Genomic DNA, 25,794 nt, shown 5'->3' on the forward strand with positions numbered 1-25,794 from the left:
TGAAAACACCAAATAGTAAATTAAATTTATTCAAAATTCCCTCTAAACTTTATTAAAACTGTGAACAGAAGATAATGTCTTTGTACCAGACTTGAATCTACAGCTAAAAATATTAAAGTACTAGGCAATGCTATCAACTGATGGTATTTTTTAAGTTTCATGAACACAAGAAATTAAATATGCCAATCTCTTACCTTACAATGTGTTAAAATATGTTCAGGATTGGAGCTTAATGAATTGCATTTTGATGTCATTGAATGTCTGGTAATCAAGCAATTAATCATAGCTGACAATCACACCTGTGAGGACCCTGCTCTGATCATCAAGATCCCCAATGGCCCTGCAGGAGGGAGCTGGGAATAAACACCCCAAACTCCTAAAGAAAAGGGGCCCCTGATGCCTCTGGGACATAGAGCAGGGCAGATTTCCAGCACAAGCACTATTGAACACCATTTTTTTTTTTAATCCTCACCTGAGGATATTTTTTCTATTGATTTCTAAAGAGAGTGGAAGGGAGGGAGGAAAAGGAGAGAGAGAGAGAGAGAGAGAGAGAAACATCGACATGAGAGAGACACATCGATTGGTTGGGGAGTCTGAGGGACATGCCCTTGACCAGGAATTGAACCATGGGCCACAGGCCAGTGCTCTAACCACTGAACAACCGGCAGGGCCATGTTTTGACTGAAGAAAGCTCAGGCATCTGGCCTTATCCTTCCACAAGAAGAAACAATTCCAGGAGCTGTTAATCCAAGTAAGTTAAGAAATCTTGAGGAATTAGCAAAAGATAAATAAGCTCAAACCTGTATCAGATGGAAAAACTACCTCTTCAGTTACTATAAACACCATGTTCTTTATGGTTAGAATTTGCTCTTGACTTTTTCCCCCCAGTAAGGTGATTTAAATCCTTACAGCTCAGATTTTCAATCCTAAAACATTTCTTTGTTATAGTTTGTAGAAGGGCCCCAGCACATTCTAGGGCATGCAAGCCCTCATTTCAATTTCCTTTAAAAAAAAAATTACCTTAAACCTTAGCCCTGTAAAACCTGACTGGCCCGATGCAACTCTAACCTTTCCTTCCTTCCACTCCACACAGGCTGCGCTTCCTTCAGACCACCTTCCCTTTCTGGCCAAACTCTTCTGAGCACTTTGGTTTCAAAAACTAAGCAAGAAAAAAATCCAGTCATTTGTAAGCTTGTCAAATGTTTCAGGCCTCTAGCTTTCTGATCAAACTTGTCGGGCCAATGACACGTCACCACACAATATATCTCTGGATTTGTGTAAAATCGTCCTTTGGTTTAAAGTGGAAAGTGTAGCCAAAATAAAAAGTACAAAAGAGAACACACTGTACATACTTGAAAATCACAATAAATATTTTCAGAATAAAACACACTAAAAATAGCCTAATCCCATTTACACTTTATCATTCTCCTCAGAGACAGGCTTTATTTTAGACAGGATAATAGCATTTTAGAGGTGCAAGGGATCTTGAACATCAACTCCCTAAACTCATCCTTTTACAGATGGAAAAAAAAAAAGACTTAAAATGAGTTTTGTCTAAGTGGCAGGACCAGGATTAGAACTCAGGTCTCCCAAAGATTCACAATCAGTATCAGCTACAGATAACATTGTAATTAAACACTTACCTTAGTAAGTAGAAATCCCAGTTTGTTTGTTTTAAATCCACCACAACAAACCAATTCAAAATTGGGCAAAGTACTAGAATACATTATTTCTCCAAAGAAGATTTACAAATGGACAATAAGCCCATGAAAACAGGTTTAATACCATCAGTAATAAAGGAAATGCAAATCAAAACCACAATGAGATACCACTTCACACCCTTTAGGATGGCCATTTCTCAAAGGAAAAAAAAGAAGAAGAAGAAAGGTAACCAGTGTTGGTGAGGATATAGAGAAATTAGAACTCTCATACACTGCTGGTGGGAATATAAAATAGCATAGCTGCTGTGGAAAACCGTTTGTCAATTCCTCAAAAAGTTAAACAGAATTACCAGTAATTCCACTTGTAGGTATAGACCCAAAATAAATAAAAGCAGGGATTCCAACAGATACTTGTACACCAATGTTCACTGCAGCATTATTTACAGTAGATGGAAACAACCTAAGTGTCCATCAATAGAAGAGTCAATAAACAAAAGGTAGCATATGTATACAATGGATTATGATTCAGTCTTAAAAAGGAAGGAAATTCTGCCAGGCTGGTGTGGCTCAGTGGTTGAGTGTCCATCTATGAACCAGGAGGTCATGGTTCAATTCCCAGTCAAGGCAAATGCCCAGATTGTGGGTTCAATCACAAGTAGGGGACATGCAGGAGGCAGCCAATCAATGATTCTCTCTCATCATTGATGTTTCTCTCTCTCTCCCTTCCTCTCTGAAATCAATAAAAATATTTTTAAGGGGAGAAAATTCTGACACAAATTGAAAGTGCTCTCAAGTATCATGTTCATAAGCTGCAACATGGATGAATCATGAAAACATTATTCTAAGTGAAAAAGGCCAGACACAAAAAAGACAAATACTCCGTAATTCCACTTTTCTGAAGGACGCGGAATAGGCAAATTCATAGAGATAGAAGGTAGAACAGAGGTTGCCAGGGGCTGGAGGGAGAGAGGAATGGGGAATTACTGTTTAACAGGTGTGGGCTTTCTGCTTGGGGTGATGAAGAGTCCTGGAAATGGACAATGGTGATGGATGTACATCACTGTGAATGTACTCAATGCTATGGAGTACACACTGAAAAATGGTTAAAATGGGAAAAGTTTTATTTTACCACATCTAATGAAAGGAGACAATAGGAAAAAAATCAGTCATATGAATTATGGGCTTGGAGGGTCTCATGAAGATAGGCAATAAAATATATCACCCCTATAATAATGAATTAAGAACATTTCCGCCCAGCCAGCGTGGCCCAGTCAGGGCATATGCCTGGGTTGTGGGCTCCATCTCCAGTAGGGGACGTGCAGGAGGCAGCCAATCAATGATTCTCATCATTGATGTTCTTCTCTCTCTATCCCTCTCCCTTCCTCTCTCTCTCTGAAATCAATAAAAACCTTTAATTTTTTTTAAAAGGAACATTTCATTTCATTCAAGTAAAAAAAGGCAAAAGACACAACCATGAAAATTCCAAGTTTCCTGGGCAAGATGACCAAAACATGAGGGGGAACTGCTACAGCAAGATTCTACACACATGAAGGCAATGGCTTTTACTAGTACTTGCTCTCTAGGGCTCTTTCTCAGTCCAGAAGCAAATGCTTGAAAACATGACACACATCACTGTCCAGCTAACCTCAAGTGCTGTAGCCACAAAGAGGTTTTCCTTTTTTCAACAAATTAAATAATGTGTCAGACTTTTAATGCCTGGATAGTGTGTGTGTGTGTTTTTTTTCTTTTAGACTTGGCAACATAATCCTTCGAAAGACATGTGTACAGACGTTTGGGTTAGAAATAACAAACCTGTCCCCTCCCAAGGTGCGATGTTTATTTGAACGTGTGATGATGCTATGGTTCAAATAAACACACTCAGCTGTCTCTCCTCTTCCAGTGGCCGGAGCATTAGACGCTTTGCAAACAAGTGTCCACAGTAGCAATGGGGAGTGTTGAAAAGTGGTTTGTATTATACAATCACTTCTGAGATGTGCAAAAACTGCCTCCTGCCCTAAGTGTTTTCCCATTCGTTATTTCTTACTTCACTTTCCAAAATATCCCCGTGATAAAGGCCAATCCTGCTCCCTTGTTGAGTCATCCTGAGACATCCCAAACCACCTCAATCCGGCGCCCTCCGCAATCCTGCGAGGTGATCGCGTACAACTTGCCCGATGCAGATCAAGCCTCCCGGAGTCAGGGTCCAGGTTCTGAGGCAGCACAGGTACACAAGGAGGGCTGGAAGGGCGATCAGTGTGAGCCTCGGCACTGTCACCGAAGGAGTGCACCTGTGACAAAATGCTGGGCGTTTCACCTAGAGAACAATCTTGATATTTAAGAGGGACGGTTCCCTAGGGACCTGGGCAAAATGTCAGAGAGAGGGTCCAAGATGTTGCCCAACAGGAAAAAAAGCAATGCTTAGAGCTGGAGTCTCAGCTTTGGCACTGTGATATTTTGGGCCAAATAATTCTCTGTTGTGGGGCTGTCCTGTGCACTGCAGGCTATTGAGTTGCATTCCTGGCCTTTACCCATTCCATGCCAGGAGCACTCCCCAGGTTGGACAACCAAAAATGTCCCTCCTGGGGGGCCAAACTTCCTCTGGTTGAGGACCATTAGACAAACTCAGCTTTGAGCCTTCCCATCTGCATTGGGTGTGAGCCAGATATTTCAGAGTAGGACAGGGAACTAGCGAGCACCAGCAAAGGATACATACGTGAAATCAGAGGGAATCAGACAGGGTCAGCCACCGTGGAAAGAGGGAGAACCCAGAGGCTGGTGTAAGAAACACCAGGGGGGGTTGATAGCACAGGAATGGGAATTTCAGCTTTGCTATGCCAGCTAATGAGTACATGTTCACTCTCGCTTTCCATTAACTCAACTTTTCTGTGCTGAAAGTGCTCTCAAGTATCATGTTCATAAGCCAGAACCTAAGCCCTGTTGGTAGGGAAGTTCAGGATAGAGACTGTGTTACCAGAAAGTTAGGATGGTGGTTGCAGGACAGGTTTAGACAACTTGGTTTCGTTCAAGTGCATCTTCCCTTAAAGACTGTCCTAGAATACTTTCCACATGCTTAATAGTAATCACAAGCAGGACTTCAATAGGATAATCCTATTGCGGGTGGATCCAGGCAAATATATCTCCCCTCCCATTTCTCCTGGAAAAACAAATCTATGTCCTGTTACTAGTAGGCCCAGAGTGTCACCCTCGCATACAGCTGTGCAGGCTATGGAATGGAACTTGAGATTTGAGCAATGTCCCAAAGCTGAGGACAAAAGTCAGTGACAGTCGCCCACTTCCTAGGATGCTGGCTGGGCTGCAGAACCCAGCTTGCTGCACTGGAGCGGAGGAGGTGAAAATCCTTTGGGGAGCCTGACACATATCCCTTGATGAGCAAAGAGACTTTCTGACTGTCCTCTGGAAATTTTGTAAGGCATGAGGCAGGCTAGAGCAGGTTGAAATGGTAGGATAAGGAAATGAGGCAGGCTAGGGCAGGTTGAAATGGTAGGATAAGGAAATGAGGCAGCCTGCACCCACTGTTTCATGTGGCAAGGACGGTATCCTGGGGGCACCCTGCCCAAGAGGCTGCCTGTCAGGGTGAGGAAACTTCAGCTTTAAGAGTGATGGGAACTGAGGTAGGGGAACTGCAAAGGATGAATGTCTTGATTGCATGGTCGATTCTCTTCCGGCATTTATACATCACTTCCTAATACAGTATCAGCCTCATATAGAAACTCAATAAGTCAGTATAATTAATTCATGATAATATATCTTTCTGAAGCCACCATTTATTATAAGTTAATAGTACAAAGGGTGATGCATGGGCCAAACAGCACTCCAATCCCCGGGAACCTGTTAAAAATCTCAGGCCCTAACCCAGACCTGCTGAATGGGAATCTGCACTTGACCAATATTCACAGCGATTCCAACGAACAGTAAAAGGTGATGAGCACTGGCTTAGACCGGAGGAGCTCCATCAGAGCTATACATATTTAACAATCGTCTGCCTCGTTTGTTTTCAACGCCCACCCAGGAATTCTGATTTAGAAGCCTGGGATATGGGCTGGGCATCTGTACTCTTAAGTAATCCCTGGGATAGCTGTTGTATAACCAGGATGAACAACCACTGATTTAGGGGTTGGCAAAGGCAAGCATTTAAAGTCAGGTGTCAGCAACAGCTCCTACCTACTGTCCCACCTCCCCACCATAAACATTTCTACACATGAATCAACTTCTCCTTCCTTAAGTCACTGTCATCCTCCAGCAAAACATCCAATTTTGTCTTCGTGATCGATGAGAAGTCCCATTCAAAATGATCAAGAAAGAAAAGATCGTCACACCCAGTGGGGACTCACAAAGCTACGCAGGTTGAAAAGACACCAGAGGTCTCCAACTGGACCCCTGTCCCCAGCCGCCTGGGGCATGTTAGAGTGACTCAGCACGGACTTCTCACAAAGGCTTGTTATTTGTGAATGAAGATGAAAGGAACCATTCACCAGCCACCAACAAATGGTTAGGTTTTCTGGTCTAGATCTGGTCTTGGAGGAAGAAAGAACGGGACCTGATTTAAATCAGACCCTGACTCAGCCGCTGTTATTGCTACATACCCAAATATTCGAACTCAGCCATCACTGGAACAGATCAAATTTCAAATAACCAGCTCAAATAGAGCCCAAACTCTTGAATCCCAACCCGATTTCTAGGATAGACTATTAGGCAAATTGGCACTATTAGTCGCCGGTGCAGTATGTTTCTAAGAGTTAATTTCCTTACATGAGATCCTTCAGAATTCTAAAGTTTTCAAGTAAGTGCCAGGTAAAAAAGAAGAAATACTTTCTCTGGCAGAAAATGGCCTCTAATATGATGAAGCTTGACAGAAGGGAAATGATAATTACTGTAGGAACAGCATAGTCAGAAGTCTTTTACCAAATAAGGTTATGATTTCTGCAGTGAGTGAGTGCATTTCAATAAGAGGGCATTTCCAGTCTGAAGAGCTTAGCTTCTTTTTCAAAAAAATGGGAAAATACAGAAGAAATTCTGTTTAATACTAACTTATCTATTTACCAAGTACACAACTTTGGCATGAATGTTATTATTTTTTTCTTTTCCATAAACGTCATGGATTTCTGGGCACATTATGGGACTCTCAGATGTTTCTAATTACCCTCTGTGTACACCCAATAAAACAGCTGGCTTGAGACGTTCTTAATACAAGGAGATCCAGGGGGCTCATAAATCACCCTTTCTTCAGAAAGGGACAATGCGGTGGCAAGCAGTGACCTTGCTAAAGAAGCCTTTCGTTAAGAATGTTCCAGGGCACTTCCTAATTTGCCGGGGAAAGGGCAGTGGTCTGCTTTTCTCACTGCAAAAGATTTTCAGGTCAAGTTTCCCTTTTACCTCTTCTAGGGAAAATCTGATGAAAGTCAGGCTGACTTTTCACACCAGGGAAGCTCAGAAAGTCCCCATAATCCAGAACAAAATTTTATTGATTCTGATGGGCATCTGAACTTTGGTCTCCGAGTGAAGAAATCTCTCATTACCGCATGAAGTTGTTTCTTTTTTTCCACCAAATCTTACCCAAAAGGCCAACACTGCGGCCGTGCCAGCTTTTTCAGTCATTATTGCAGGAGTCCAAATTCAAGGTAACAGAGAGGAACAGGAGGCCGTTCCTTAAGCCCATACCCTTCCACTAAACAGAAAAAAAAAAAAACCCAAGTTTTAATAAGTGCATCCATGACAGCACTCTATTAAATTGGCCGTGGAAGGGTATCTGTTTCTTCTCATTTTCTGTGTGATATAACTTTGGGGAATGAAGCTCCAACTTCCTCACTAACTTTATCCTGCCCCATTTGGTAGTTATTTGATTTTCCTGGACTGCGGAGCCTGAAGATGACTGTGTGGCTGCCCTCAAAAACATTTTCACATCATCTGTGATGTTAGTTCCAGGAGGTTTTTCCAACAGTACACAGATGCATTATTCCTTCTCCACTTGGAAAATTATATATATATATATATATATATATATATATATATATATATATATATATATATAGAGAGAGAGAGAGAGAGAGAGAGAGAGAGAGAGAGAGAGAGAGAGATTAAAAGCTGATACAAATGTTTTACTTTTATACTAAGATGCCAAAGCCCAACACATATGCCAATAAATGCTGCCGGGATATACTGTATCCCGTAAATGTGATTTCAGTATCTACTTTAAGTCCCGCTTCCTTCAATGTACTCTAGCAGAGGAGCCCAGAGGTAAATTACGCAAAGGATAGCAAAGCAAAGTAAAGCACGAAGCAGAAGCCTATGTTACAATGAAACAGCACCGGAGATTTCCTCCCCCGCCCCCCCCCCCCAACTCCCCCCAACCCCCCCCCCTCCCCCGTCTATTCAAGATGGTGACTTGTCCTCCTGCCCACAGCTTCTGGTTCCAAAAAGCGCTCCACGGTCGCAGGGCTCCCACCATTGCCAGCAAGGTTGGCAACCTGCACGAGCTCCTAGGTAAGCAAGCGAACCCCCGCCAGGGGGTGCTCGATCCAAGGCAGAGGGACGGGGTGCTGCTACGTGTGTCCGCCGTGTGATAACTCAGTATCTGACATGGGCTTGTGCGCAGTCTAGTCTGCCAAGAGCAAGTCTCGCTGAGCAAATAAAGAGCCTTCTGTGCACTGGTAGCCGTGGAGCAACGAGCGCGCATAATGGAAACATCCTGCTCGGTCTCTCTTGCAGCTATTGTGCCGCCAGGATCAGTTCATGAGGGGAACCCGGTCTCCGTGGTGCACCAGGCGCATACCCCACCCGAACTCCAGGAGACGTAAGCTCTCTCCCCACTATCCTGGGCCACAGGGGATGCAAATTAACAGGATGCTCTCTTCAGAAGAGAAAGACCTTCTTCAGATCAATCCAAGGTGCCCCAGGACGCCCTCAGCCTGCTGCTCCCCAGCTGCCGCGGAGCAGCCCTGCAAGTTCAGGGCAGCGCCGATGCATTTGACCCAGTGGAATCAAGCGAGGCTGGGTCACCAGCCCAGGCTGCCAGGACCGGCCAGGCGTCCACCTGAGCCAGACCCCCACGTGTCACTGACATGGTAATGACTGGAGGTCAACAAGGAAGAGATCACTAGCACAGGCAGCAATGTTCGAAATGGACCTGGAGGCTGAGATTCAGGCAGATTGCCGAATGGGGAGCAGCAATGCCACGCTGCGGGAGCAGCCGAAGGTATGAAAAGGCGACTGCACTTCGCCGAGCATGGGAAGTCCTCTGCAGTCAGTGTTCAAAGTGTCAAGTTCTGGTCCGGACAAAGTGCTACAGAGGTGGCCTGTATGTTCTCCTTTCCTGTGACCACCCCCCCCTCGCCCACACACACACACACACACACACACACACACACACACACTCAGATGGTATTTTACACCTGTGGTTTCAGGTGTCTGAGAATTCTGGGTGGAGCCATATCAGGAAAATTGTGTGTGCACCTTCATCACACGGCCACCTGCATAGACAATGTGCTTTGTCAACAAAAATGCATTCAGCATCTCCAAGGCCAGGCCCCATGCTGACACTGGAGATGCCAGCAGGAAGCAGGCAGGTCCCTGTCCCCAAGCAGTGCGAGTGGAGTGGACAAAACCAGTGTGAAAACACAGGGGAGGGAGGTTTTCTAGTGTGAGTGGCGCTCGCTGACTCTTGAAGCAGCAGTGGGTGACCGCCCAGGCTGGGTGGGTTCAGTGCGCCCCCAGGCAGGGCAGCAGTGGGAACACTGGGGCCCTGGGGCAGTCAGCGCCCTTGGTCTCCCTGGAAACTCCGTTTGGCAGAAGCAGAGAGGAAGGGGCACAGCCATGGTGAAGGCCGGGGAGCCAAGGAGCAGCTAATCCTGAGGGCCCTGCAGGCCATGCTAAGCAGTTTGGAGTTTTCCAAAGATCTGTCCATGTGCCTGAGCTGACAGAGGAGGGAAGAATATACACTTTGTGACATCGTGTTACAGACTCCAAGGGATTTTGAAAGGTCATTTATTCTAAGCTAGCCCAGGACAGCCCGTTTGTGGAGTCCTGTCCACTCCCGAGACACAGGCCAGGGATGGCTTAAGAGGTTCAATCAATCACACACGCCTTCCTCGCTGGGCAAGCAGACTGCTGAACTCTCTTTTACCAAAGGTTAGTTTCTTCCAAACTGTCCTGACTGCAGACTTAGCCTCAGACGGCCGCTGTGAAGCCCTTACTTGCTCATATTCAGGAATCTTCCTCTTCAACCAAACAGGACCTCATTTTCTCCTGATTTTGGCTCTTAGGGTCCAACAATTGCCCTCCTTGGCCCAACTAGCCCCTGAAACGACCTTCCTATGTAGCCCTCCTTCACTGGGCACTCTCCCCTACACACACACACACACACACACACACACACACACACACACACCTGCCCTCAGAAGCAGGAACCAATTTTATATCCTTTCCTTAAAAGAAAGTTCTGTACCCAAATCATGTGATCTGTCTTACAAGAAACTAGAGGCCCAGTGCATGAAATTTGTGCACTTTGGAGGGGGGTGTTCCTCAGGCCAGCCTATACCCTCTCACAGTCCAAGAGCCCTCAGGGGATGTCTGACTGCTGGCTTAGGTCCGCTCCCTGTGCGGGCCTAAGCTGGCAGTTAGACATTCTTAGCGCTGCTGCAGAGGCAGGAGAGGCTCCCACCACTGCCGCTGCACTCACCAGCCATGACCCCACTGATGCACGATTGGGGCCGGCAAGGGATTGAGGCTGGGGAGGGATGTGGGAGGTTGGCCAGCCAGGGAGGGACTGCAGAGGATCCAGGGCTTGTCCGGCCCACCTCACTCAGTCCTGATAGGGCAGACCCCAGCAGCAAGCTAACCTACTGATTGGAGCATCCGCCCCCTGGTGGTCAGTGCACATCATAGCGAGCAGTTGAGCAGCCTTAGCATATTATTAACATATTACGCTTTGATTGGTTGAATGGCCAACTGGATGACCAGACACTTAGCTTATTAACCTTTTATTATATAGGATAATGTTGGGAAAAGAGGTGACCCAGCATTTTTAGTCATTCATTTATTTACTGACATCCCTACACTTTTTATTATCCATAACACAGATTCCTTCTGCAATCATTCCAGCACCTTTTTTTTTTTTTACCCAATGACTTGCTTGCCTCTATTTTCTGTGTATGAGGTTCTTCATAAACAGATATTACACACAGGATACCCTGATACAATACAATATCAATACCCAAATAAAACCTAACCCAACAGGACACATCAGAAAAGTTTACATGAATTCTCCTAACACCAGCCTTTGGAAGATACTCCACAACTTGGATAAAATAACCTGCACAGTCACAGAGCTCGGTTATAAAGTCTGTCATGTTCCTTCACAGAGCTCACTATTCACACCATTCAGGTCTCTGATCCAGGATCATCTCACCAGAGAGCCCTTCCCGGCCATCTAGAAGAGCAGTCCTCACCTTCCCACACCCCACTCTCTGTCCCTCTCTCAGTGCTACTTCTTCATAGCATTTATCACTCCCTGCCATTGTATCATAGGGGATGCTCCTTACAGTGTATTTCTAGTAGCAATTATTAATTACTAGAGGCCCGGTGCACGGATTCATGCACTGGTGGGGTCCCTCAGCCTGGCCTGCACCTTCTCACAATCCGAGACCTCTTGGGGGATGTTGGACTGCCCGTTTTGGCCTGATTCCCCGGCAGTCCAACATCCTCCAAGGGATGTAGTAGTGCATGAAGCGCAGGCAGCCAGAAAGGAACCTGGGCCACTCCCGCTCAGCCTGGCCCCGCTGCACCTGCCGCCGCCACCGCTCAGTGGCACTGCTCTGGAGGTGGGAGAGGCTCGTGCTGCTGTAGCTGCGCTTGCCAGTCGTGAGCCCGGCAGTGTCTGGCACCCATTGGTCAGCGAAGCAGCGCTCCCACTGTGAGAGCGCACTGACCACCAGGGAGCAGCTCCTGTGTTGAGTGTCTGCCCCCTGGTGGTCAGTGAGCATCATAGCTACCAGCCAGCCCACCAGTCATCCGGTCGTCCAGTCGTCCGGTCACTCAGGCTTTTATATATATAGATGGTCAAATACAGGTAACATAAAATTGACTATCGTGAGCATTTCCAAGTATCTATAGTGTTAAGCACATTCGGACTGTTGTGCATTCGATCTCCACAACTTTCTCACCTTGCAAAACTGAAACTCTGTGCCCATTAAAATGATTCTCTATCTCCACCCTTTCACCAAGCCCTGATAACCACCACTTTCCCCCTCTATGAATCTGACTGCTCCAGGTAACTCGTACCAGTGAAATCATACAGTATTTGTTTTATGTGGCTGACTCATTTCACTTAGCATAAGATTCGTACATGATGATTCATACAAGATTCATACATGTTATATAGCCGCATGATATTTTTTAATGTTGCATGTTCAAGGACTTTGTCTATTTTGTTCATTGCTATATTTCTAATGCCTAAACCAATCCTGGACACAGAGCAGGTGCTCAATTAAAATAGAGTAAATGAATCAGTGCTCCTAATACCAGCCTTTGTTGGGTGCTCCACAGCTTAAATAAAATAAAAAAGGAAATGCCTTACATTATGACATTTATCCAGTATTAGAAATCATTTGAAACGATCATATGTGGGAGTAGTTGGACAACTTCTTACGCATTCTTGACTGCCCAAATGAAAGGCGACCGCTTTTAGTATTGCATTGGATCATCTTTAAACAACATAAAACCTGTAGCCATGCATTACGGGGGAAATATATGCCCCAGTTCATCAAAAAGTGACATGTTGGTATTGGATTGGTTTCCGTGCTGGATAAACATCAAGGGATCCAAACAATGACAACTGGCAGACGACGAAAGATTCAGTGTCTGAACTAGGTTGCCAGAAAAAAAAATCTCAACGCCTCCCCCTCCTTGAGCATTGCTGATTTATTTAATGCCTCGTGGTGAGAGAATTTTCTTCCCTCCTTAGGAGGAGAGCCTACATAATGAGTGTGGCAACATGGCCTGCCTCCATTCCCCATCAAAGGCTGGAGGATTAGGCTGCTGCTGTTAGACACATGGGGAGCCCCAAGCAGAGCAGCACGCCAACCTCAGGGCAGTTCAAAGCGCCTACAGGTTGTCACCGTTACTACGGGCTATTCAGAAGCTATAACTATCAAAACACTAGTTTCCTACCTTAAACACACAACTTCCCTCTTTTTTTTTCGAAATGATAAATGTCAATGTCCCCTTTCCAGAGGACGTTAGTAAGGTCCACAAGAGCAAAGCCCTAATTCCTAAGCTTGACATCAATCGAAGCCCTTCATAGCCCTGCCCCAATCTACTTTCCTGGACTTGTCATCTGTCACTCCCTTTCATTCTTTCTATATTTAAGGGAAACTACGGCCAATTCCCAGAAACCACCTGTGCCTTCTCGTCTCCACGCCTAATTCTGATGGGTAAATCCTTCCCACATCAACTTTACCTCTCCCTTCCCTCTACTTCCCGTCCACCTTTATATTGGAACCTACCAATGTTTCAAGTTGAATGCCCCCGCCCTTCCATCTCCAACCAGCAACATGCATTCATTTAGACCCCACCATGATCTGATCTGTTTAGCAGCTGGGGGTGGCCTGGTGAACTACACAGAAAAACTGCATGCCATCCCTTTTCTCTCAGAGCATCCCTCCTCAGCTCGAAGGAACGGCTCCTCCTCTGGGCTCCTGCGGGGAGGTTTCTACCTTGAATTAAGATTATTTATGTCCACTCCTCATCTCCTCCTTCAAGTATACGCTCTGAGAGGGCAGCTGTAGGATCTGCTTCTCTTGAAAATCAAAGACGGTGTTTTATATATAATCACTCAATATATGGTCCCAGGAGGCACCATGGGAGGGCAGGAGGTATTTGGACTCCTGGATAGGAAAACTGATTTAAAGTCACCTTGAAGCAAACCACGAAAGCCGTGGTCTGCATACCTGCAAAATGTGATACCACCATTTACTTTTATTCAGGGGGAATAAGCATCAAATAAAGTAACATATGGGAACTTACTTTTTAAATTATCGAATTAATTATTCAGTTGGTGCTAATGGAATGCAAGTCCTTGGTAACCCCTCAGAGAAAGCATCCTACAAACCAAATGTGTTATTTTAGCAATCCCAATGGCTTTTCAATGCCTCTACAAATAACTTCTGCCAAGGGACAGTATTATTTTATTTGAAATACTCTAGTTGTGACAACATGAATTCCTATGCTCTTCTTATTAGAGGAACTTACGATTCTATAAACAACTTAAAAATACCAGAAGGTCATCTTCACTCTATCCCTATGGAATGGAAAGAATGCACTAAAGCAACAACAGTTAACCTGCTGGCCCACCCAACTGGGGACATGTTTCCATTTTTTAAAAAGGCAAAGGCAGGGAGAGCAAGAAGGCAAAGCTCAGAATGCCACACACACACACACACACACACACACACACACACACAGTTATTATAATTAAAAATCTGCTTCTATTATAGGAAATACCACTTAGTGTAAATATTCTGTTACATCATACTAATCCTGAGTTTATCCTAAAATCTCTGAGTACTTCCCTTGGATGTCATCCTCATTCGGGCCTCACTTTTAAAGTCACGTTAAGTGTACTTAAGATTTCCCCAACTGAATACTCAAAAACAGAGAGCGTGTGCTAAAGAGTAATGAAAAATGCGCCTGCCTCTCACATCTCAACAGCCCAGGCTCACCATCATCAGGGGCCAGAACCACCACCACAGAAAACGCGGAACAGAAGGAAGAGACTAACATCCCCCTGTGCCTGCTACAGAACCACCCTCTGCAGACCTGTTACCCCCTGCATCGTGCCGCTGAGCGACATGGGCCCAAGAAGACAGAAACCCAGAACGTGCCTAAGCGCTTGATAAAGCCAGATCTGAACCCAAGGCTGTTGGCCTCTCCGTTGTTTATTTTCTATTATACCATTGAGCCTTCCCACACACTCAACCCTCCACGAGGCCTTTCACCTTGTCCCTCCTACACATCATGGTCAGACCTCAGGGAGTTATGTAAACAGGGGACATAAGATCTAAGATCTATGCCTCACTGACCTAATCTATACTAAGGCAAACTCGCATAAGCCACTGTGCCTAAGTTTCCTTATCAAAAAAGCAGTGACAATATCTCCTCCATTTCTCTAAAATACACACACACACACACACACACACACACACACACACACACACACACCTGGAAATCACCATGTAAATTCAAAGGTAGTTCTGCTGTTCAGATGATCAAAATGGATTATTTAATTAAGGTGCCTTGACTATGAAGTCCATATGGTTTTCCCCGTATCATTTTGACTTCTTGGAGCAGGGGCCAGCAAACTATGGCGCTCAAACCAAATGTGGCCAAGCCACACCCATTCTCGAACATACTATCTACGGCTGCTTTCACGACCAGGACGGGGTTGAGTGGTTGGGACACAAACTGTATGGCCTGAGAAATCTAAAATATTTACCATCTGGCCCTTTACAGAAAGATTTTGCCAGCCCCCATCTTTTATAACCGAAGACAGTAGCTAACAAATTATGGGAGGCCAAGGAGAATAGCTAACAAGTTACAGTAAATTTTGGATTTTCCTCACACTGTACTATTTTCCATATACACGTATCTTAGGTGTCAAAAGATTTAATATACTATACACAAATATATATAGAGAGAAAAGCAACAAATTTGAAAAACCACTTTTTCTATGTAACTAGTAAAGTTACATTAAACCAGTAAAGTCCACAAAGATATCGTGTATGTCTGAAAAATGGATTTGTAAAATTTTCTGTTTGAAGAATCACAATCTATAAATTTTACAAAACTGCCATTCTTAAAAAAAATAAAACTTGTCCCTCAAATTATTCAGTATTTGAATTAAAATGTAAAGAGACAAGAGACATAGCTCAGGATGTAAATGAAATAGTTCCCATGATTTCCGATGTGCAACTGTTCCTTATACCCCCCCACCCTCTTTTATTTTATTTTCCTTTTAGTAAACGACTCTGCCAGTCCTTTTGTGACAGAGTTGAGTGCTGGTTTGAAATATTTCTGTAAATAATTTCTCTGCATTTTAAATTTTGAACAGGTTACGTGTATTCTGTTCCTCAACATTTGCTCAAATGCCAGAGGAGGGAAGTGTGTGGCGTGTTTTAACAAGCAGACTTCCTCTGTTTCCCAAAGTCTTTAAATATTTAGTTTCAAAATGAATACACTGTGAGCCAAAAAATTACCACCCATCTGATTACTTTGTCATTCCTACTGTAAGGATTTATGGAAGATGCAAGGAGGTGGGGGAGCAGGCATTGTTGGCGATCGAGGAGGGAAAGCAACGAGAGGAAGGAAAACAATCAAAAAAGTAAAAGTGAGAAAAGCCATTCAGCCCACAATAACCTGCCTGGAATTGTCTTTTTCCCTTGCCTCCTTGTCTATAACCCTCTGAAAAAGCCTGAAAATAACATTACGTATTCCTCTTTCCAAGGCATAAGATTTTAGAGGTGCACTGGATTTCAGAGGTCACTACACCTCAGCCATTTATTTTCTGGATGAGAAACACTGAGGTTCAGAAATATGAACTGTCACGTCCTGCGGATTAGCTGGTCATTAGTGGCAGGACAAGGACCAGAATCCGGTTTCCTGATCATCAGGTCAACACACTTCCCATTACACTTGGCTCTCTGCCCTGCTGAGCGTAATGTGCCATTTGGCACCTGACAGCTAAATTCTTTTAAAATATGCCTAAAGCACCCCTATCGTAGCCAGGAAATTCACAATACCTTTTCAAATAGTATCTATGGTGCATGCTTTTCCCAAGTACAAACGAACAACCCGAGTTAGACCTCAGAAGAATTAGGAGTCGCAATAAAGCAGAATAATCCAAGAGCAAATAAGGACCTCCAACTGCTTCCCTGTGTTCTGTCTTGATGGAAATCACTTTGAAATAGACACACACCCCCCTTCTCTTACCCCCTGAGACGTACACTCCCAAGACTAAACAGCAATATTCCATAAAAAGACCAGATCTAGCCAGTGTTATTATCTGTCTGACATTTGGGTTATTCTTGTGAGTAACTCATAAAGTAACGTGGGTGTCTGTGATTATTTGAGTACACATGGCAAACCATAATTGGTCAAAAAAAATAATAAAAGACATTTTTCCATGACAAAAATACTGTATTGAATGACAACCTGGCAGTGTGACAGCATTCGGTGGACCGCAATACTTTCTCCACTTACAAAAAAGTAAAAAAGAAACAAAAATTTTTTTAAAAAAAGTTAAAAGCCCTTTTTTTGCAGTCAGTCATGACTATGTTTCATATTTAAATTATTTATGAAATATTAAAAGGTTTCCAGTGCTGACAGTAATCCACTAGCATAGGTCCCCCCAAATCTATGTCCTATGTCAATTTATAATTCAGGCTTTTGATAGAGAGCAGAAACGTAGGCAAAGATGCAAGTCTGTGTCCCTGCCTACAAGCTGAAACACAGGGCTCCAACAATTTTTAAAATTTCTGTGGAACATATTTGTGGAGTACAAACTTAAATTTAATCACCACCTCCCAAATGTTACAACAGGAGTCATAGCTCACATAAACCCTGTGTATCAGTGGGAAGATAAGATTGGAAGTCAATCAGCGCAAGTTATGGTCTTCATCTCAAGCTATTTCCTTCCGTCCAACTGATACGTCCCCATCACCACACGGCTGCCTCGATGATAAGCAATAAGGGGTGATACCCTAGTTGCCATTTCTCTAAGAAACCAATAACCAGTCTAAAAATTATTCTAAAAGTAATTTAAAAGGTCTCTTGGGGGGGGAAGCATATTTAGACTCATAGAAACCCATTCAAACAGAGAGCCGTGTGTGTATGGGCGGGGGGGGGGGGGACAGGGGGGGGCGCGTCTAAATGCTACGATCTCATAAAACTACTCGGTAAGGACAGGCAGGGACCGTGGAGGAACTCACCCACTCGGAAGTTCGTGGCCGTCAGGGTGTCGGCAGCATGACCATTCTCACTAATGAGAGTGGTGGTGTTCCCCTTCTCACAGCTGTTCTGACAGCTGCCCTTGGTGCAGGTCACTTTACAGATGCTCGGAGTAAAGACCACCTTGATGCGGCCAGTGTGGTTACTCACTAGGAGCGGAGGCAGGGAGAAAAAGAACAACAAACACATCAGCTTAGTATCCATGAACTTGCCTCAGAAGGTTTCAAAAATAAAAAAAAAAAAAGGTGAAAAAAAGAAAGGAAAGGGGCGCGAGGGGGAAAGAGAGAGCCCACAGCCCGACAGGTTTAAGGAAAGAGGGAAGCCTTTCGTGCTCGCTGCTCTGTATCCAGTGGTGTCTCTGAAACAGGAGTAGGAAGCTTAGCAAACAGAACTCTGGGATGCACTCCAAAACCACATTTGAAGTCGAGTCACTGGAGTGGGATTACTAACCACAATGCTGCACTTTATTCACGGGCAGACAAAGAGCAGCACCGAGGGCACGACAGATGAAAGAGCCAACCCTGACAGGCAGATGTAATGCAAAGAGGTTGGCCGTGCACCTAGTGGTGAATAAACGATTGTGTCCTCGCCTCGCATACTTTCCCTGTTTCTCCACTTATGAAGTCACCGTTGCAGCCCGACCCCTGGAAATGTTTTAGGCATGCGGCATGTCTGAAAACATCTGTCTCACATCTCCTGGCACTGCCGGCTGCAGTGATCGAATCCCGTGACGCAGCCGCGGGAGCCCAGCTTTTTCACAACTCCGGGGCGTTCTTTCTCCGTCTAAGCGTATGCAGCGTATATTCTGTTTGACTGTGAACAGGGTCCGTCTCAGGAAAAGGGAGGCCAGCTCGCCACGCTGCACGGCGGCCTCGTTTCAAATGCCACCCTGGAGCTCTCGCTGCTGCACTCACACGGCCCTCTGTTAAACAGACGCTGGAACTCGGCTGCACAAATGCATAAAGTGGGCACGAATCTAAATGTCAGGCTCTAGGTTGTAGCCCTGGCTCAGCCTGGTGTGACTTTGGACCTGTCATTTCACCTTTTCTCTAAGACAGGAGAGAACTGGAACCGATGCTTTCTAGCCAGTCCTAGCTTTCAATGTCCATATCAGAGGTCAGCAAGCCATGGCCCCCAGATCAAATCTGGCCCGCTGCCTGCTTTTGTAAATAAAGTTTTACTGGAACACGCCCACACTCATTCATGTATGCATTGTCTACGGCCACTCTTGGCCTAGAACAGCAGAGCTGCCCAGAGAATGTATGGCCTCACCCAGAGCTGCTGGTCACAGCCAAGTCCCACTATGAACTCTCTGGCAAAGTGTGATACCAAAACCCTATTCTGACTTATTTCTACATCTGTGGCAGCCAGACTTTTCTCTCTCCAGGAGCCCAGGCAGAACACAAAGATGGTAGCAGCGGCTGAAGACGGTTCATTTTTTGAGGCTTCAGGGCCAGTAGGAAACAGTGCCCGTCCTGCGGCCCCTGGGTCACTCCTCTGCCCTCCCCTGCCCACCAGAAGCAAGTCTGCCCCTTATCCTGCTTTTATTTGACCAAGATTATACTTTCAGAAAATCATCGAAGAGGCCTCTATAGGCAGGCCCTCAACAAAATAAACTGGGGTCAACATCTGAGTTTGGAAACAAAAAACCTTAACCAAATAAGCCATTAGAACTTCTAGGCTGGAATGGGGCCCCCAAGGTCCTCGGACACAACCTTGATGGAAATGAGTCTATTGACAGGGAGCTCACTCTCCACTAAGTTGGCACATTTAGTTACGGGCAGTTCCTAGCAAGTGCTCTTCCTTCTGGAGCTGAAGTGTATCCTCACCGTCGGCTGCACCCACTAGTCCTCATTCAGCTGCCCAGGGCTCACAGTCGAATGCCCCCTCCACATGGTAGCCCTTCAAGTTCGCAAAGATAACTGCCGCGTAAACAAAGAAGGCTGGAGTCAGTGGGACGTGAAGACGCCAGGCTGGGTGGGTCCTCTCACTTTACAATAGAAAACAGTTCCTCCAGAGGATAGATACTATGCGTTCTTTTCAGATGTTTTTTTTCCGAGGCCATTTCTTCTGCATTCACCGATGCTGCTAACAAACACAGGAGCAGGTCAGGACCCACGATCTGAGGTGGGGAGATACCCTCGTGGCCGACCAGGTCTTCCGACACCTTACAATATGGTGTGTAGAAACCTTCCTCTCAAGGGCCAAATAGTAACTACGTCAGGGTTCCAGGCCTAAAGGACTCTGTTGCAACTATTCAAAGCTGCAGTGGTCACAGGAAAGCAGCCTGTCCGGAACAATATGTAAATGAGTGGGGGAAGCTGCGTTCCAATAAAACTTTATTGAAAGAAACAGTTTGCCGACCCCTGTTTTAAATGCTTAGATGAGCCGAAACCGGTTTGGCTCAGTGGATAGAGCGTCGGCCTGCGGACTGAAGGGTCCCGGGTTCGATTCCAGTCAAGGGCATGTACCTTGGTTGCGGGCACATCCCCAGTGGGAGGTGTGCAGGAGGCAGCTGATCGACGTTTCTCTCTCATCGATGTTTCTAACTCTCTATCCCTCTCCCTTCCTCTCTGTAAAATATCAATAAAATATATTTTTAAAAAATGCGTAGATGACATTCAAAACCTTTCTACGACTGTATCTCAGAGATTTCACAAACGACAACAGAATTCAGATTTGACGATCAGACAGTTTTATTTCTTTACAGTAGCACCAAAAAAAAAAAAAATCAGCCTACACTCTAAGCTGTCAAACGATGCTTAACAAATATCTTGAGAATACTTTGTGTGTGTGAAGCCCAAGGAAAAAAAGAGACAACATAGTCCCACTTCAAAAGAATATAAACATATTTTTTCTGGCTCTGAGTTCAATAACGAAATGAGAAGCGGTGTGCCAACTATTTTGTCTTCTCTGGCATTAACTCGTGGCACCTGCCCTGCAGATGCTTACATCGGCACCTAAATTATGCTCCCTTCGGCAGCCGGAGACATCCAACAAAAGCAAGCGCTGGGTCGTCATTCCCAATTCACCCCCCAGCTCCAGTAGTCCCTAACAGGCACTTGAGATGCTGAGCCTATTGTTTTTAAAAACTGATTATATTTCTTTGCCAAAAAAAAAAAAAAAATTGGCTTAGAATCATCTGGATTTTCGAAAAGGCAGAGACAGTTTCATATGACTTAATTCTGATATTTTACAATGTTCACATCTTCTTGGAAGCAGAAGACACGTTTTATGTCATATTTCCCCTAGTGTTTTACAAGATTTCTGGTATAAAGGAATCTAATTCTAAAACAGACACTTGTATTCTCAGCGGGTGCTCCTGTGTCTTCAGGCATTTATTTATTCATTATAAATAACTTTCGTCAACCTCAAAATCAGTGTTGAAACACTCACAACTGTTTGACACTCAATTGTCCTTCCTAGCTTTAAGAGGATCTCCATAAACAGTAAATGGATTAGGAAATACAGTTTCCTATCCACACTCCTTTCAAATCATTTCCACATAGCTAGGGTATCGTGTAAAGAGAGTTTAAGTTACATGTGTGGGGTTTGTTGTTGTTTTTTTAGGTGCCTTTCAAATGCCTTATTCTGGTAACTCTCAAAACTAAGTTAACACAGCTCTGAGTTTCAAATGCCTCGCATGTGACAAGATGAAGACAATGAGACTCACCTCTCCAGAGTTCTGTGAGAAGTGAGTGACAGTGGCTCTTCCTACGGAGGCCACTCGGTCCCTACGAGGCCTCTTTCTCAAATACCTTGACTAAATGAGTGCTTGAGGACCCCTGGGGCCTTGCATGAAGTAAGTACCAAACAAACATGAAAAAAATGACGTGATCCGAAGGATGATCCACAGAGAGGGGGTCATTCTGGTAGAAAACTCCGAAGCCCACAGTCACATGGGTGGCAGAAGACCATCCCCAAGTGGCACCCATGGGCTGGCTAAGGATCGCACACCTGAGAAGCAAGAGTCAGGCCAGTCCAGAGTTAACAGGGGGATTAGGGGGATTGTTGGCACAGCTTTTACTTGAGTGGTCCCTCTGACCAAAAAAAAAAAAAGTAATTTTCAGATCCCCGTCGGTCCACCAGCCCCAAAAACGTGAAGCAAGCACTCTCAGACCTTGGGTTTAGAGGCTTGGCGAGGAACACAGATTGCCTGGAGCCACGGAGCACCTCCACGGGGCCTCCGAGTCAGTCAGTCCGTCAAGACACTCGAGAGTCAACATCCTGTCTGCAGCTTCTGCCAGGCCCTGTGTGAGTTTATACCTCCGAGAAGAGGCGCTGGCACCCGGGGGAAGGCAAACCACAGATATTCCGAGTGAATGGTGGCGACGGGGATGGAAGGGAAGCCGATACCCGGTCCCTATAAAAAAAGCTTTCATTGCCATTTCCCAATCATTAATGACGGGGAAGAATTCAAAAATGCGAGTCCTGTTCCCAACAAATGGACTTCAGGCTAGAAAAGAGCACAGCTGCCCTCCTTCAGTCGTTAGACTAGGATGTGACCCAAAGCCACGGCAGCCAAAGAAATAAATAGAACAAGTTCAAGACTCACATCAGATGTCGGGAACGCATACCATCTCCCCTGCATTCAGCCAGAAGGCTGCGACCCACAGCACCTGACACGCATCCAACGCACACAGCGGGGACCCACCCGCACAGGCGACGTCCTCGGGGAGGCAGAAGCGGCCTCGCTGCGGGGAAGAGCCCCCACCGGCCCATGATCGAAGCCAGGTCAAGGAGACCGCGGAGCTGATGCAGTACCCAAGTCACATGTGACAGAAACAAGGCTAATAGCTAATTCTTCCACTTGCAGTTCGCTGCTTGCCTGAAGGCCAAGAATTCTTTGAAGGACAAATCATAAACGTATTAAATAATGCTTAGAATAACAGGGCTCAATTGTTCGGCTCCCCAGGCTTACGTAACTCCTCCCGGACTGGTAAAAGAATGCCCACAGAATACTGTGTTCCTCGAGAAAGGTGCTATGTAAAGAGAAATTTATATCAAGTCTGTTACTTCATCAGATTGCCCCAGTCCCGGGAAACCCTCCAAGAGGGAACTCAGAGGGGATGTCTAGTTCTGATGTGGGCGCTTCTTCAGATAAGCATCTAGATTACAATCCAACACCATCTCTTGAGTTTTTCCAAGAAGTAACTAAACAAAGAAGTACACAGATAAATAGTTGCTACATTGGCGATATAAATGAAAACATCTGAGCTTCCTCCTCCTCCTCTCAATTCTCCCTTAATATTCACTGAAGGAAACTGTATGTCAGGTATTCATCTCTCTCTTTCCCATTCACACGTGATTTCCTTCCATTTTTATACTGTAAGGAGACAGACCTATAGAGAGGCCAAGAAGGAGAGCCTGTTAAACCATTTCATTTAAGAATAAGTTTTTGGATCCCTTCTGAGTTTCTGAAAGAATTGCTTACTGCTCATCAAAAGCTGGGATTAAATGTATGCCGTGTTTGAAAATGTAAATACAGTCCCAAAAATACCCACTTGGGCAGAAATGCAGACACTACCTAGTTACGCACAGTCACGTATGGGCTTGCTTATTGTTTCAGAGAAAATAGAAATTATAAAGACCCAGGCCTACCCACCTTACCTGCATCTGCTGCTGCCCCTCCTCCCTCCTGGTGAAGGAGGTGGTCCTATCTAAGGCCAATGCCTCCACTGAAGCGACAGAGCCCCTTCCTCTCATGCTTACTCAAAGACTTCCTTCTCTGAGTGTGCAAACGTGCTGTAATGCCCTGGTTCCAACTTTCCAAGAATACCCCACCTCCCACTGTCCCCATTCCACTCCACTGCTGACAATGCTCTATTTCTGCTCCCTTTACAGCAAAGCTCCCCAAAAGAGCTGCTCTACTAGCTCTCTCCACTACCTCCCCTCCCATTCTCGCTTGAACCTGCTGCAATCAAGCTTTCCCTGTCAACACTTCCCCAAAGCCACCCATCTGAATGAAGGTCATCAGTGGTCTTCGTATTGCCAAAGCCAATGGCAAATCCTCTGGCTCTTTCTTACTCAAACTTTCAGCCTCTCTGACAGTAGAACACTGCTTCACAGAATACTCTTTCTCCACTTTGCTTCTAGGTTACCATCTTGGCTCATGCTTCTCTCTCCTACCTCGAGGACCACTGCTCCTCATGATGCTACCCAGAGAGGGCCCCAGAGCTCAGTCTTTATGGATTTGGCAATACCATCTATAGACTTCTGCACAGAAAATGTTTAAGTATAGCCTGGACCAGTGGTCAGCCAACTGCGGCTCGCGAGCCACATGCGGCTCTTTGACCCCTTGAGTGTGGCTCTTGCACAAAATACCACATGCGGGCACGCACATACAGTGCGATTGAAACTTCGTGGCCCATGCGCAGAAGTCAGTTTTCGGCTCTCAAAAGAAATTTCAATTGTTGTACTGCTGATATTTGGCTCTGTTGACTAATGAGTTTGCCGACCACTGGCCTGGACCACCTCTCCCTTGTGTGTATGCATGTGTGCATGTGGGTACTGAAGGGATGCGTGTTTGTGTGTGTGTGTGTGTGTGTGTGTGTGTGTGTGTGTCCAAGAACCAAACTAGTCAACTGTTTATGGAACTTTGCTACATAGATGTCTAATGTCTCATGTACCCAAATTCACACCTGTTCTTTTGCAAGTCTTCCCCATCTCAGAAAATGGCAAGTCAATTCTTGACCTTTTGTCACTGGAGACTCAACATAGCAGCAAATCTTATTTAGCTCTATTTCCAGAAGTTGGTAATTTCTCAGCACCTTCCTAACAACACTGGTGGAGTCCACCATCATCTTTTGTCTGGATTATTCCGATGGTCTCCTGGGCGGACTTCCTGCTTCTTCGCCCTCCTATAGTTTATTCTCCACTCAGCACTCAGTGCATCCTTTTTAAATGTATGTCAGTTAGATCATGACACTCCTCCCTTCGGTGGTTCCCACTCTAAATAAGAATACAAGCCGACGCCCTAGGAGGCCCTCCACAGCTGTGACCTCCCTGACCTCATCTGCTACACCTCTCCCCAACCCTCTCACTCTGACTTCCTTACTATTCTTCAAATATTGGGCACACCCCTGTCTCGGGCCTTTGCCCTTGCTGTCCCCTCTGCCTAGAATACGCTTCCCCAGATATACACAGCTTCTTCCATCAACTCCTTAAAGACATCTCCAGAATGTCACCTTATCAAGAGGCCTTTCCTAACTACCTGGCATGAAACTACAACAACCCCACACTTCTATCCCTCAAACCCTGCTTTACATTTCCTATCCTATATAATAAAACCCTAATATGCAAATTGACCGAACGGCGGAATGACAGGTCGCTATGACGTGCACTGACCACCAGGGGGCAGATACTCAATGCAGGAGCTGCCCCCTGGTGGTCAGTGTGCTCCAGCTGGGCTTACTGCTGGTAAGCGCAGCGGCGGTGGCAGGGGCCTCTCCCGCCTCCACTGCAGGCGGGCAGGAAGGAGCGAGGGGTTCCAGACTGCAAGAGCCCCGGACTGCGAGAGAGATGTCTCAGGGGGATCAGGCCTAAGCCGGCAGGCAGACATCCCCCGAGGGGTCCCGGATTGCAAGAGGGTACAGGCCGGTCTGAGGGATCCCTCCCCCCCAGTACATGGGCCTCTAGTCCTATATAATAAAAGGCTAATATGCAAATCGACCAAACCACAGAATGACTGGTTGCTATGATGTGCACTGACCACCAGGGGGCAGACACTCAATGCAGGAGCTGTCCCCTGATGGCCAGTGCACTCCCACAGGGGGAGCGCCACTCAGCCAGAAGCTGGGCTCATGACTGGCGAGCACAGCGGCGGTGGCAGGAGCCTCTCCCACCTCTGCAGCAGCACTAAGGACCCCTTGGGGGATATATGATGGCCGGCGAGAGGGCGCAGGCCGGGCTGAGGGACCCCTCCCCCCAGTGCATGAATGTCGTGCACCGGGCCTCTAGTTTAGTATAAAAATACTTCATATATGTAGTGTTTGATTATTGTCACCAGAATACCAACTCCAGAAGTGTCCTGGTCACTACTATATACCCAACATGTGTCATAAGTAAGTGCTCAAGAAATAATTGAATGAATGAACAAACTTCACTGACAGGAAGC

At 45.6% G+C, this 25,794-nt stretch overlaps 1 protein-coding gene across 4 annotated transcripts in view; it reads right to left on the minus strand.

The window, feature by feature from the left end:
* The window catches only part of LTBP1 (latent transforming growth factor beta binding protein 1), a gene marked incomplete at its 5' end in the record, with an annotated part of 356,935 nt that overhangs the window by 188,143 nt on the left and 142,998 nt on the right, over positions 1-25,794 (minus strand). For all 4 annotated transcript variants that reach the window (XM_080684179.1, XM_080684177.1, XM_080684178.1 and 1 more), the window contains one exon: positions 17,660-17,827. In XM_080684179.1, coding sequence (XP_080540305.1) covers positions 17,660-17,827 — 168 coding nt within the window. The remainder of the gene's footprint in view (positions 1-17,659; positions 17,828-25,794) is intronic.

The sequence above is a fragment of the Plecotus auritus genome, assembly GCF_963455305.1.
Source record: "Plecotus auritus genome assembly, chromosome: 8".
NCBI lineage: Eukaryota > Metazoa > Chordata > Mammalia > Chiroptera > Vespertilionidae > Plecotus > Plecotus auritus.